Source organism: Orbicella faveolata, unplaced genomic scaffold, assembly GCF_042242905.1.
Source record: "Orbicella faveolata isolate gen_17 unplaced genomic scaffold, um_ofav_v1 contig_13, whole genome shotgun sequence".
Classification (NCBI taxonomy): domain Eukaryota; kingdom Metazoa; phylum Cnidaria; class Anthozoa; order Scleractinia; family Merulinidae; genus Orbicella; species Orbicella faveolata.
Window position 1 is genome coordinate 24,137,501 of NW_028301540.1, and position 15,301 is coordinate 24,152,801.

At 41.2% G+C, this 15,301-nt stretch overlaps 2 protein-coding genes across 2 annotated transcripts in view; both read right to left on the reverse strand.

Moving 5' to 3' along the window:
* The window catches only part of LOC110058568 (methyltransferase-like protein 27), a 6,764-nt gene extending 2,129 nt beyond the window's left edge, over positions 1-4,635 (reverse strand). Inside the window, exons 1-4 of the mRNA XM_020765219.2 lie at positions 3,502-4,635; positions 2,313-2,442; positions 1,132-1,510; positions 1-330 (exon numbers count right to left, since the gene is read on the reverse strand). The exon at positions 1-330 is cut by the window's left edge and continues 2,129 nt beyond it. Of these exons, the coding sequence (XP_020620878.1) occupies positions 146-330; positions 1,132-1,510; positions 2,313-2,442; positions 3,502-3,638 (831 nt within the window). The 5' untranslated portion in view covers positions 3,639-4,635 and the 3' untranslated portion in view covers positions 1-145. The remainder of the gene's footprint in view (positions 331-1,131; positions 1,511-2,312; positions 2,443-3,501) is intronic.
* Positions 4,636-4,725: 90 nt separating this feature from the next.
* LOC110058578 (methyltransferase-like protein 27) lies at positions 4,726-10,149 on the reverse strand. Its single transcript, XM_089285108.1, has 4 exons — positions 10,043-10,149; positions 8,410-8,551; positions 7,269-7,647; positions 4,726-5,287 (listed from the first exon to the last, which is right to left on the reverse strand). Exons 2-4 carry the CDS (start codon positions 8,530-8,532, stop codon positions 5,109-5,111), a joined length of 681 nt encoding a protein of 226 aa, XP_089141234.1. The 5' UTR covers positions 8,533-8,551; positions 10,043-10,149; the 3' UTR covers positions 4,726-5,108.
* Positions 10,150-15,301: the final 5,152 nt, after the last annotated feature.

The following is a 15,301-nucleotide window of genomic DNA, read 5'->3' on the forward strand; positions in this document are numbered from 1 at the left end:
TTTGGATCTCCGCGCTCGAATACCAGTGGATACAAATACCACCCGAACATGAGCAAAAGTTCTCATACAGTTTGCATTCAGCAAAGAGACCTCAAAATAAAACCACAAACTATTTCTAAAGGAATTCATCGGTTAACAATCACAGTCAAATTATAACATCGAGCACTTTGTATACGAACACCATAGTTTCTTTTGGCATGCCATCACTTTCGAAAAATGGTATTACAGTTTTGGAGACTTTTTTCCATTTTCCCAATGTCTCCAGTTCGGATATCTTTCCTTGGTAGTCAACCAGCTGACCATCCCGAATGTTGAAACAAATAAGACCACCTGAAAATTACAATGAAATGCAACAAATTGGCCGAACTGATCTAACTAAAACTAAGTTGGTAAATAAAAATAAAAAAAAAATCGAAACGAAACGAAACGAAAGGTAGTAAATTGTAATAATAAATTGTTGTTGTAATAAAACCCTGAACTGAAATAAAAGGGAGGCAGCTTTAGAGGATACGTATTAGTCTGGGCTCCTTATCGTCCGTGAGCTAAGAGAAGGGGCGGGGGCGGGGGGAGGGGGAGGGGGATTAAGGGGTTATTGCCCGGGGTGTACTGCCAGAAAATTCGGGTGGGGGTGTGCGGCCCGCTTCCCAAAACCCTTACATTACTTAGGACCAAATTCTGTGATTCTCCCTACCTATTCATGACCTGACCAAAGATTTGATACTCTGACCCATAAATCAATACTCTTTTCAAGACCTGTGTTGTAAGTAGTTACTTAGTTTACACTGATGCTTAAGGCGTGCTGAAGGGCTTTTGTTGATAGTCACATCGATAATGATGAAAAAGTGGCTTCTTCTACAAAAAAAAGCATACTGAATTCAAGACTAGAGGAAAAAAAACATATTCTCTTTAAGACCAAAATGGCCAAAATCGATCCCCCATTTCTGACTAAAAAAACCATACCCTTTGGGGCCGCGCATACCTATATAGCCCCTATAAGGGAGTACCAACCCCCCCCCCTCCCGGAGGGGGAACATTGCCTCTATTCCTTTTGTATTTCTTTGTTTTCTATTTTTTTTTTTTTTTTAATTTTACGTTACAAAATCACAGGATATAAATGGGAGTGAAACTTACCGATCTTCACCATTCTAATCATTTCCACAAGCGCCGAGGAGCGGATATGTCCCGTGAGCATCGTACCACCGCACACCAACGCATCAAACTCTCCTGTCTCAATCTCAGGAATCCGCTGATCATTCAAAGCTGCACATATGAGCTTCTTGTACACGTTTTTCTTCTTGGCTTCATTCAACATTTCCTGTGAGATATCCAGAGCATGTAGGTTCGCGTAGCCGAGTTTTTGAAGTTCAACACCAATCAGCCCCGTTCCGGCCGCGACATCGATGATTTTAATCTGATCTTTTGCCATGTCCTTTAAGAGTTTTTTGACTGTTGCATCGAAAGATTCGGCAAATGGCTTGTAGTAAATTCCACCCGCTGCAACGACGACGCTCTGAAAGTTACAGTGTACTTAAGTAAATGTGTCATTCCGTTTCACGCGTAGACTACGAGTATTCCCTGCATGACGCTTTCTTTCGCGTCACGCACGACGGATTAATTAATAAGTGAAAGAGAGGCTACTCATAGTCTACTTCGTGCTTCACATGGTGGTATAACAAAAGGAAAGGACATTATAAAAAGGAGTGCAATAAGTAAACTCCACAATCGAAACCTGCGTAACAACAGTTTACAAAAACGTGTTGGAATTCTTGTTAAGTACCGGCACGCCCGCAATCGTTTCAAGATTTTAGCCTAGTTTCCAGGACCTTTTTTCTTCCTCATCCCTTTCTTTCTCCCGAAGCCGGGAGGCAGAGAGATCTTGGAAACGAGGTTGGCAAGACTTTCTCTTGTCTCACCTAACTGGCTGCCTTGCCTGTGTGTTTCCAAGGGCAACAGGATATTGGTATACATATATAGATTACAAGGCAATGGAGCCTCCTGCCCAAACATTCTCAGCAGGAAGAGTTTTAATTACTTACACGAAGAGGGTTGAATAAAATTGATGGCACTGCTCATATCAGCAGTACCATCATGTATACTACGCCATGTTGATAAATACCATGTCATCCACGGAGACCCAGGGGCTGCTATGCGCTAGTCGGGAGGATGCGATATTTTCGGGCGAAATTTACTTTAAGCGCGAGAGAGGCCCTCTCCCGCTTTTGAAGTAAACTTTCGCCCGAAAATATCGCATCCTCCCGACTAGCAGCCCCTGGGTCTCCGAGGATGGTACCATGTATGCTGATAAGTATTACCTCCTCATATTCGCCCGCCCAATCGTCGTATATGCGTTTTATATCTTCCTCTGTTGTTTCATTTGAGATATTGTCTAATCTATTCCCGTAATACCTCTTAAAGCCACTTTCGTAAGACTTTGAGGCCATGCTGTGAACAAAGAAAAGACATACCATCATATGCATTGAGCTGTAGCTGAGTATTGTACTGGTTTTGTAGGAATACGCGCGTTTCTTCGGAAAATAGAGGAAGTATTGTTTTGCGCCAATTGCTGTTTACTTCGATTAAGCCTTTGTAATAGGCCGCGTTGGAATTTAAGTATATTCTTCAGTTCCTCTCAATTTCCAAAAGAGACTTGGATACCAAGGAAACAGCAACAAATATTAAAGTTTGTCCCGAAAGCCTCGGGGGCAGGTTAGAATATTGGTATATCGCACGTGGCCTAATAACTAGCATCTTTTGTCTCGGAATATATCTATCTAATTATTTTTTTAGAAAATTTACCTTGGTTTGGTTATTTTTCCATTCTTGACCCGAGCAAAGCAAGACAGTATTTTCATCAGTTATTTTCAATTCGCCGAAATATAAACTTTCTTGTGCCATAGCAATGTCAAGACAGTCGTGTTCCGTGACTGAACACAAGAGACTGCGTGACCAACGTTAACGCAAGCAGGCGTGAATAATTAACGCTATTGAAATTCGCATATAAGAGCACCGTTCATGACTTCGAAAGTAAAACTAGCAGGAAAAGACTTCTAGCGAAAACGTATGTTCACAGACACATTTGAGTTTCGTATGACGCCTCAAAAATGAAGATGGTAGAATGTACCTCTTAATTCTTAGTATCCGAGGAAATCTCTTACTGTTTTATCGTCTGTAAATAAACGCCATGTTTTCTGTGCGAGTATAAACATTATCAGCATCGACAAATAATCCGAAGAAATTGCCCGCTGTTCGATCGCTTGTCTCAGAAACATGTAGACAAGAATCCTGAGCGTCTTTAAACCGAAAAAATACATCTTCAAATCACAAGGCAAGCGTCCGTCTTCTCGAGCAGTCTTCCATACGGAGCCAGTTCTCTCTACATGTATTCAATTTCGAGTCGGTAAACTACGGTTGGTGCTTGCAGCGATTTATAACGGCGTACGTATACATTTAACATTTCCGCCGCAATTCCCAGCAATTATTTATCAAAAGAAGTTGACTTACCTAATACACTGCCTGTTTTGATATCGATATGTCTGACAGGACGTACGTTCTGACACATGTGAAGGATGCTCGACAGAACTATCGCGTGACTTGTGTGTAGCTATCGCACGCGTGACACAGCAATGACAGAATACCATGCCGCGGTTCCCGGCACCATGATCGTCACGATCGGTGACAGAGCTGTTGTTTGCATATGATCGCAGTGTTCCCCGAACTTCTGGACTCTTTTTTCAGCGATCACCGTGATCATTTGGAAATCAGATTGAAGGGAGCAAAAGACTTAGGCTTACTAGAAGGTTCACGTTGGTGCACATGCGCGAGCGCAGTGGCCGCGAGCGCGAAATCGACAAAGGGAGCCTGCTCTGATTTTTCATTTCAATCCGCAAAACCGCAGGAAAAAACAGGCCAATTCATTTTCGTCGGAAGTATGAACGTTGGAAGCTCAGCTTTCTCGAGAAAACTTTCAATCGTTTTCGTAACAACATGCTGGTGCGAAATCTGTTGTTGATTAAGTTTTGCCGGAGATGGCTGGAGAGTTAAGGCCTAGCAAGGACGCACACTCCAAGATTCCAAGTGACCTTGTCTCGGTAATCTGGTCTTTGATGATGCTGTTAAACGGGCAAACACCTTCGTGTTGTTTCGTTGCCCGCTTGCCATCATGTATGTTTGTGAAATTTAACCGGCTTGCCATGTCCAGTCGGCAACACGACAAGTAGGTCTCGATTCATTAACATACTTCCAAATGCAATTTCCTGCTCCCTCTTTAGGTTGAAAACAAAAACAAACAAAAAAACAAAAAACAAAAACAAGCAAAAATAAACAAACAAACAAAAACAAACAAACAAACAGACGAAAAAAGCCGATTCCTTGGGGATCTAATCGCTCCTCATCATAAAATGAAAAATTTACAGAGATCAAGGCAGGCTCATTTTCTTGGTGCCTCATCGCCAGACTCCACTCCGCCGGATCGCTCCGCTCTTGGCCGGCCGCATGCGAGAGTGACTCAAAGATGAGCCTGCTCGCAGGCTACAGGAGACTATGATCTGGTACCTGCGTAGGCGGGATTTCGCGCGCGAATGCTTTTGTTTTGGCGACGAAGTCGAGTTGGGCTCCCAAAACTGTGAAAAGGTCTATCTAGGGCGACAGAAAAAAAATATAAAAAAAAACAAAAACAAAAACAAAAAACAAAACAACAACAACAACAACAACAACAACAACAACAAATTGGCGAAGAAAAACACGGGGCCGGCCATATTATTCATTTTATTATTTACCTATGAAGAGCAATTGCCATCTTGACTTTGAACATGAAAATACAACTGTGTCTAAAATCTGTCCTTAGCCTCCTCTCTCGTAATCTGTGTGGTAGAATGCTAGTTTTTAATAGATGTTACTTAGCCTTTTCAGGGATTAAATTTTTCAGTCATAAGAGAAAACAATTTTTTTTGGGGGGGGGGGTAGGTCGGATTTAAATCAATTAAGGTAATGGATTTTACGAGCTCATTGAAAAGAAAGTTGGTGATCTGGTGATCTGTATTAACTAAGTTACGGTCCTATCAACCTGTAGACCTGTAAATTTCTCATACAACAAAGAAAACAGCCTATAATTAATTCTTAAGTACTTTGAAAATGAATACATTGATCTCTTTGGGTAGATCGTCCTTTTCAGAATATGGTATCTTCTCTTTAGAAAACGTTTCCCACTTTCCTGCCCTCTCCAGTTCCAGCATCTTGTCTTCATATTCTTTCAAACCAGAAAGGCGCATTGAAACACAGACAAGGCCTCCTACAGAGTGGGAGAAACACACCGAGCAAAATAAGGAATTATTAAAAGTATGTCATGAAAAACTGCCTGCACAACACCCCGGGTCAGCTGTCGGCCAAACATAATCATTAGGGAACTGCCGTTGTGTTTCCAATGGAGATCAGACTTCGCAACATGATAGACAATAGACCCTTTTTCAGTTGTCTGTTCAGTGACGTGGCCTTTGAATGGCAGTGAGGCTGCAGGTGACAAAGGGGTTTTAGTTGGCATTTAAGGTCATTCCTCACATTTGCATTGCGCATCCTTACTGCGCATAATTTATGGCGTCATTAGCGCGCGCTCGTGCACGCGCACATTGAAAATATGACGGATTTGCCTTGATATTGAGCTCTGTCAGTTGAAAAATGGCTCTAGCTCACCAACGAGCACGGGCACCCCAATTTTTTTTCCACTCATTGTAGTCAACTAATCATAAGCTTTGCGTGAGAAAAGACTGATCTAATTTCTATTGCTGAAAATTGAATAAATAAGAAAAATAGCAGATACACGGTGGTCTTTTCTATTTGGCAGGCGGTAACCACGTCAAGAAATTTAGTTCAAATTTTTAACCAAGGATTTAGCTTTCTGTCTGAATCAAACTTAAAACGTTTATTTGTGTCCAACCCAATGTATTGTCTGTAGTTTAATGCGCGTTCTTATGAGCCCGGGCTCACAAAGATGTTCCAATTACTGGGAATGCGTTCTTATAATAAGCATTAAATAATGCCAAAATGGGGCATTTTCAATGCCTCACTGCTCCTTAATGAGCATGGGCACCCCCGCCCCCTTTTTAGTTCAAACTTGAAGTTATCATATGATAAATATTCAGTGGACAAAGTTTGAACAAGAATCTATTGTCATTTTTATTTCAGAGGAATTACCTTAAATGGGAAACGCAGAGAGGTCTGTATCTCCAGCCTCGCTTGCATTCATAGGTCAGGTAATTACGCACACAACTATATGGTCTATCCAATTGCAAATAAACGATGTTTTTTTTTTCTTTTTCTTTATGTTTGTTCGTTTGCTTGTTTCTCATCAAACTAGCAGCAAAATCTTATTTTGGTTTTTTGACTAAGGTAACGTATGACTTTGAACGATTGTGTTGAGCTAAATTCAAATATTAAATAATAATTGAAAAGGCTCGATTTGTTCAAAATATATGAATATTTGAATTTCGAACTAACCCCCCTCTTTCCTTTTTTTTTTTTTTTTTTTTTTTCGAAATTTAACAAATTTCGATATGCAATATCTTTTTAGTTAAGAATCCTTTTAAAATATTCGTTTCACATTTGAATTCCTCTCAACATATCCATTCAAGGCGGGGGTGTGACTGGGGGAAGGCGAGCCAATTTTTCACCATTTTTATTAGTGCCATGCGAATAAACTTCATTTACCTCTCAGGGGCATAATCAGGGGAATTTGAAAACAAACGCAGCAAATTTTTTCCGTCCACACTACGCACGAAGGAATTTAAAAACGCAAAAATCACCAATTAATTTTAATTTGTGTTTGAGCAAAAAAACTCCGTCAGGAAAACCGCTTGATTATCGTGACGCCATCGTTTTCGTAAAGCTTCGTTTTCAAAATTTATTCCGTCCAAAAGAAAAAGAAAGCCAGCGTTAGGACTCGAAGAGCGTTTTCGGAAAGCTCCTTTTTCGTGACTGTCTAGTGTGGACGATAGGCGTAACCATAGAAATAAACCTGGGTTTTCAAATTTCTCCGGCTTAGCGTGGATGGGGCCTAAGAACAACATTATTTGCAGAAAAAGCCACCTTTACAATATTTCTTATGTGCACAATTACGCATAAATTCTCTTCCAGGAAGGTTATCTGGTAAAAATTACTAAGATTCTAGTTGAAGAGGAAAAGTTACCAAATTTGGGTATCCGCGTTGCCTTAAAAACAGAATTGTCATTGCCAAAGGCGCATCAAGACATCAACAGAATCATCAAAAGTAGACTTACCAGGCTTGACCATCCTGATCATCTCTTCGATAGCCTCGGGTCGCGCATGCGCTGTGCCAAGTGTGCCAGTGCTGATCATCGCATGATATTCTCCTGTTTCTATTTCGGGAATCCGCTGTTCAGTGAGTGAGGCGCAGATGAACTTCTTGTAAATATTCTTCTTTTTTGCTTCGTTCAACATTTCTTGTGAAATATCAAGGGCATCAATATTCGTGTAGCCAAGTTTGAAGAGTTCCACACCAGCAAGTCCTGTTCCGGCACCTGCATCAATAATTTTGATCCGACTTTGTGTTTTGTCCGGGAAAACCTGTTTGATAGCGGCATCTAGACATTCGGCCAGCGGTTTGCGAAAAATGATCTGGGCTTCTTGCAGGACATCCTAAAAACAAAAACAAACAAAACATAACCTATGTAAATCGTGGAATCTTTGTTTGCATTATTTCCGTTCATCAAAATATCAGCTCGAAAAATAAATTATTGAAACCAAGAACAATCCTCGGCTGCTTCATAACTTTTAACTTCCTTCTCAGGTTTAATAAAACAACAAATACGTTTTCTTAGAGGGGGAGATATGTATTTTGCGCACCTCAGAGACTTACTTTCGCAATATACCGAAAGCATTTTAAATGCAGTAGGTAATAAATTAATGGGGTAACATTTAGAGTGGGTCAAGTCTGCATACAGGCTAAGTGGCCCATCTGGCCAGAGCCTTGCCTGGTTTCTGTAGCATGAAGCATCTAGAAATATTTCTACTCCCCCCCCCCCCCCCCCCCTTTCTGGATGGGATGCCAGTCCATCGCAGGATTACCTCCAACATTGAGTTCGCTGATCTGTTCCACACCTGGGTGAAAGGAGGCACTGTGAATTAATCTAATTTGCTCTGTAGAAACTTCTCATTAAATGAGGTGGCACTGATTTGGAACTGAATACAATATAGAAATTAAGAAAACTAACTTTAAGTAACTAACTAAGTATGCGATCTTTCAAATAATGTTACAATGTAGTAAGAAAACGACCGTTTTTTTGCGTTACGACAGCCTGAGCGCCGGGAAATAAGAGTCAAGCGAAACTTTGTCAGATAATTCGTGGTATTTAATTTTTCTCTAACGGTCTCGGGATCAAGCAAGCGTGAGTAGAGTACCTTATCATAGGTAGTCGCCCAGTTTTTATAAAGATCCTTTATCTCCTCTTCTGTGGTGTCTTTCGTCAGTCGGCTTAATTTCTTAATACGGTATTTGTCATAAGGAGCATCCCAAGATGCCATCGCTGACTGATCGCTAATTCTGATATGAGAAAATAATTAAATATTCAGTAGAATGTAATTTATATTGGGAGACTAGCTGAATCAGCGTTTCTTTCGCCTTCCTTTCAGTACCTCATACAAGTGCTCTCACTACATGTAGTTAAACTCATCTTAGCTCAGCTTTTCGACATAACTAATTAGCCATGTTCTAAACGAGCAAGTAACTGGGGACGAATGTTTAAAACCTAGTTATTTGAAAAAACTTAGCCAGGTACCTAAGAGAGCATCTAAAAGTGAGTAAAGTTACCAAATACCAGTGTTTTGATTCGCAAAGATCTAATACGCTTTTGAAAAGCTGTGATTGAAGAGAGCTTTGTATGGTTTGGAGGGATTTTAAAACTTCGTACTCAGTCCCTTGCTTGTTTAGAACATGGCTAACCAAGACTGACATTTTTACTTGTCCGGGGCTTACCATGCCTTCAGCCTAGTTGCGATAACATCAAGGTTCATTAAGCCGAAAGTTAAACCTTGGAAGTCTTCAGGATATGGGCTAGCCTGGTGATTTGCAAACTCAAAATGGTACGTGCTGTTACTTAGACAAGAGCGTTCATTTAGGAATGACAATTGGGTCGTTCTCTGTTATGAAATCTTCAAGTGCTGTAGAAAGTGGAAATTAATAAAGTTTCCGGGAGAAAGCATTCTCCGGGGAGCACACTCGGCGGAACGAAGTGACAGCCCGGAAATAAAATAACTCCGAGACAGCCTTAAATGGCTTTTTTTCTTTTTTTTTTTTTAAATAGGTTAACACTACTTTTCCCCTCTCTTCGCTCCCACCTCCCAACTCTCCTTCGCAAAGCGCCCTCCTGCCCCCTCCTGATGATTATTGCACAGTCCCTAACATGAAATATTTAAAAAACATACGTAGATTGGGCCGTCAAACCCTAATCGTAGTCAGTGTGACATTCACTTAGGAGCCAGGAGAAGGGCCTGGAAAAGAGGTTGTGTGACACTAGAATGTCTTCTGGAAAATGCTATTTGCATTCTATTCGACTCGAAAGACTGAGCTTAAATAACAATGAATACGGGATAATTTTTCCCTGGAAACAGCTGTTAGCATGGAATTGTCGTGTAACAATCGAACAAGAATCGAATAACAAACCCACGACCGCTCCGCTTACCGAAACACAAAACGCGAATAGTGAATATTTTAAATCAATCTTGAAACTGAATCGAATATAAATTATGATGTTCTACGTTTTCCTGAGCTTCAATTTCGCCTCTTCAGAAGCAGAAAGAATAAAGTGAAACTCTGAGACCATGGTAGGCAGATTGTTCGGAATAAACGAAACGTTTTAGATCGTTCACTTACGACTGTAGTTTCGCTCAGAATAAACGTGCATAATAACATGCACTACAACCAACCAATATTGTTACGTTAAGTTTTGGAAACTCAAACCCTTAAGTGCTCGAATGTATCCAAACAAAATAACCTTCCTAACGAAAAGTGTTTAAACACCACGGCAATTCTCACCTTGTATCCTATCAATGCAAAGGACCACTTCAATGGTGGAAGACACAAGACGCTTCTTGAACAAATAATTACAGAGCTCTGGTTGGGTCAGTTTTTAAGTGTAACGTGACGTACTCATGGTCACACACGAGACTGATTGATGGCCCGTCCACCACACTACGCCCGTGGAATTTGAAAACGGCGGTTTCACTCAGAATATGCATCAAATCAGTCTCCGTCCACGCTAGGCCGGAGGAATTTAAAAACGCAACAATCACCCATCATTTTGGATTTTCGCTTGAGGAAACTTGGTCAGGGTTTTCACATGATTATCGTGACGCCATCGTTTTCGAAAAGCTCCATTTCAAAAATTATTTCCGTCGACACGAAAACGAAACACTGGCGTTTTCAAATTCCTCTGGTTTGAAAAGCGTCTTCGAGAAGCTCCTTTTTCGTGTGACGGATTAGCGTGGACAGTAAGCCTAAACGTAGAAATTAAATAAAACTGTGAAGCTGTGTCACTCACTCCAATCAAGTCAAATAGAAGAAGAAGAAAAAAAGAAAATGCATAAAACGGTAGAAATAAATGCAGGTTACATAATTAAGATTTACAGTGGCGGATCTAGCCCCCTCCCCCTTATTTTGTGTAAAAATCGCAGAAGGAAGAAAAACCGGCAGAGCAAGCAACCCCTCCTCCCCTCCCCCTTATAACATGCTGAATTGGCCTCAGAATGCCGGAAATCACTTTTCAGACGACCTCAAATTTATTATTATTATTTTTTTTTTTTCGGGAAAGCATGCCCCGGACCCCCTACTGGGGCCCGACTTCGGCGCTCAGTATCTCAAACTCCCTTTTCTAAATCCTATATCAGCCCCAGACGAGGTCGAAATTTCCATCGCTGGAGTTGCTATCACGGTTTTAGATGACCTAGAAATCAAGGATAAGAAATTAATGTCTTTCTACATGCATGCGTGAAACGGATGTTACTAAAACAGGTAATGGGAACGGGGAACGGGGAACGGGGAACGGGGAACGGGGAACGGGGAACGGGGAACGGGGAATGGAAAATGAGGAACGGGGAACGGGGAACGGGGAACGGGGAACGGGGAACAGGGAACAGGGAACGGGGAACGGGGAACGGGGAACGGGGAACTGAGAAGGGGGAACCGAGAACGGGAGTCTGGGAACGAGTGTACAGCGGTAACCCGCCTAACAATTCAACGTGGCAGACAAAGGAAAAGAAAAGGGAACAATTTGGGGAAATGTAAGGAAGTGTTACGGTTGAAAACTTCAGTTTCTACCGGCTGTCTCTCAGAGTCCAATATGGTACTGAGATAAACAAAGCATGAAACAGCGCCTGGGGAGAAAATCGAATCGGTATTATCACATACTACCACAATCGGTCAGTACATATACAGAATGCAGACTGCGGAACGGATGCAAAATGCAGACTAGGTACAAAATGCAGACTGCAGACTGGGTACAAAACGCAGACAAAGAATAAAGACTGTTTTCCGTCTGATACGTGACAACATGTCATCTAAAAACATACCGAGCGTCACGCAGTCGCTTTTCTGCGGTCATCTTTCACCAACATTAGCATTATTGTGGGATATTCCTTGCACGTTTCTTCATATATTTTGTCGTTAACAAAGCGGCCAGGCAACAGGTTATTTATCTGCTGCTCACCTGATTTGCCAGCTGACTTGCCGATGTCCGAGAGGCCGCCTTTCTAGCTTCCGAATGCGAAGACAGCGGACGACCCACGTTCAATGATGCTCACGTGTTATGTCACTTGTCCTCGATATCATATTGCGTGTTGCTAGTTGCTATTTGCGTTCGACGCGTTCGACGAAGTGCAACGCAAACCTAATTTTTACCTATGGCTTTTCAGCGTTGGTCTCCCTGTGCATGGTTATAGGCCGAAAAAAAAACACATTCCTGTAAGGACACCAAAATGGCCACCCCGCCTGATTTTTGCAGGGGCATGTCACGGCCAGTTAACTGGTACCGTTCAATGCTACGACATGTGACGAGACATGTGGCGAACATGTGAGTATACAAGTAGGCCATGTGAGCTCGTCTTTCCGATGGATCTTTGACTTCTTTCCATTCAGTCGCCGTACGCTTCGCTATTATGTGCTCTCAGCTATGGGCGGCCGTCACCACCAAAAATACAAGATTATTAAACGGCACAGACCAAACATAAATGGTTTAGTGATGGTTTGCGAAATGGAATAAATAATTGACCAATGATACTGTCTAAATACAAATAGTTAGGTGTTCTTGTGTTAAACGGTCTACTGAAACAGTAAATGATTTAGACAATTTAGAAATGGTTCAGTCACCGATATCAAAATGGAGCAAACTAATAACGATCAGTTTATTTAAATGAGAATTCATCTGACTACGATACGTAGAATGATCAGGTCTGACAACAAACGGTCAAGTGTTCTGTTTCAAATGGTGTAATCAATGGTGGGACGGTTGAAGTAATCGACAAATCATTTAATTCACCAAGAAATGGTTCAACTCACCGACCAATGGTCTAGTGTAGTGCCAACTGATTTAATGCAGACACAAATAGTGCAGTACGAGGTCAAGTCATTCGCGCAAACAGCAAATAGCTTAACTTAATGTTGAGCTGTTCAGTCATAGAAGGAATGGTCCAGTGCAATTAGAAATGATTGAACGAAATTAAAAGTGATTTAGCGTGGCACGAAACGAAACAGCCTTGTTTGCGCGCCGAACCGCAAAAAATACAACAGTGAAGTGGACAGGTCAAGATTGAAATGGATCAGTCAATGTGGGGTCTGACGTAATACGTATACCGTCATATTTGGCGCCAAATTAGCAGAGTGAATGAGCGTGACAAGGGTCACACCGACTCGACCAGCTTGGCCAAGCGTGTTGCGGACAACTTCGGTAAGTTTGCTTCTTTTTATTTCATTTTGCAATGCATTTCTGTCCAGAAGATATGTCTTTGAGAGTGCCAGAGGGAACCTAGAAATTGTGACAATATTTATGAGATCAGATAGGATATTATATCAAGGTCAAAGAAGGTTAAAGTCACGAGCCTGAACTCAAAGGAAATGATGACACCTCCAGTTTACTCACCTTTGTTCTTTGTCTTGTTTCAGATTGAAATTTTTTGGACTATTTTCCACTATGGTACGGATTTTGTACAGACCAACCCCCTCAAAATTTACTAGTTTTTTCCTATAAAGCGGCTGCCCAAGAACCAAGGTATCTTAACGACAATCAACTGTTAGAGTGAAGTGAATAAAGTTTTCATTCAAAGCACATATTTCAGATAAAGTTCAGCAAAGAGGTGAGTAGGCGGCTCAGTTGTTTGTTACACTATTTCCGACGACAATCGTTTTGATGTAATCGAATTGTCTGAGCATATATCTATACAATCAACATTGTTAATTTAAAACATAGCGTTAAAATATAGAGCAAAATCCGTACCATAGTGGAAAATAGTCCAAAAAATTTCAATCTGAAACAAGACAAAGAACAAAGGTGAGTAAACTGGAGGTGTCATCATTTCCTTTGAGTTCAGGCTCGTGACTTTAACCTTCTTTGACCTTGATATAATATCCTATCTGATCTCATAAATATTGTCACAATTTCTAGGTTCCCTCTGGCACTCTCAAAGACATATCTTCTGGACAGAAATGCATTGCAAAATGAAATAAAAAGAAGCAAACTTACCGAAGTTGTCCGCAACACGCTTGGCCAAGCTGGTCGAGTCGGTGTGACCCTTGTCACGCTCATTCACTCTGCTAATTTGGCGCCAAATATGACGGTATACGTATTACGTCAGACCCCACATTGACTGATCCATTTCAATCTTGACCTGTCCACTTCACTGTTGTATTTTTTGCGGTTCGGCGCGCAAACAAGGCTGTTTCGTTTCGTGCCACGCTAAATCACTTTTAATTTCGTTCAATCATTTCTAATTGCACTGGACCATTCCTTCTATGACTGAACAGCTCAACATTAAGTTAAGCTATTTGCTGTTTGCGCGAATGACTTGACCTCGTACTGCACTATTTGTGTCTGCATTAAATCAGTTGGCACTACACTAGACCATTGGTCGGTGAGTTGAACCATTTCTTGGTGAATTAAATGATTTGTCGATTACTTCAACCGTCCCACCATTAATTACACCATTTTGAAACAGAACACTTGACCGTTTGTTGTCAGACCTGATCATTCTACGTATCGTAGTCAGATGGATTCTCATTTAAACAAGAAGATCTGTTAGATCTTATAACCGCGCTTTTAAAATTTAACTGTTCGCTTAGCACTACCGTCGGAACGCAGTGCACATTCCAAAGCAGTCATTGATGATTCTTTTCTTACTGTAGACATCACATCACTTGATCGACACAAACTGTATTATTGCACCATCAGTGGTAGCCGTTGACAAATCTCCGTTGACTTAATGGTCTTAATCTAGAACTTTCTTCGGGATATGTATGGGCATGAACGATATCAACGACACAGTAATAACACTATTAACAACAGCTTTCTTTCTTAAAAGTCATGATTAAATTTAATTGGTGTTTTCCACGAGTAAAGGGCTAGCAAAGTAGTCACACAAGTCATAAAAAAACCCTATCCCGACCGATGTATCGATTTTGGTCACTCCAGTGACCACAGATTGAAAACGTGACAGAAAATTGGCGTTACTTTTGATTCTCACCAAATTTGTCGTATCCCCCCCCTCGGGAGAATTTTGTTAAGTTAGCTAATTTAGTATGCAAGCCACCGTAATGGCGGTCGCCGCCGGCGAAATGTTTATTTGCTCAAAATTGGGGCAAAATCTTTCGGAGATGGAAATCAGGACATTTGTAAGGATACAGAAAGTAATTTGGGACCGGTTGCTGGCTTCTAAGGCTGAATTTATCCAGAAGTAAGCTGTATTTTCGTTTTCGTGTCGAAAGCCACGCGATGAAATATTATCGTCTTGTTCTGCTGTCTTGTTCTGTTTTTTCTCTTTGTCGTTTTTGTAGCCCGCCGAGGCCAGTCTTTCGTCTAAATCAGTTGAAAAAGGTTCGAAAAAGATGTTCCCATTCCGGTTTAAACTCTCAGGCGATAATTGTGTAGTTTTTTGGCCGAAACGTCGGCTTTGTTATGTTGGTGTTTTTCGGTTGCTATGGGCGACCGTTGCTTCCTTTGTTAGGACAAGTCTGGGAACTGAGGTCACAAAAAAATTCTAATTAATTCTGGTTTTGTTCGATTTCGCTGAAATTTTAACACGATAAAGC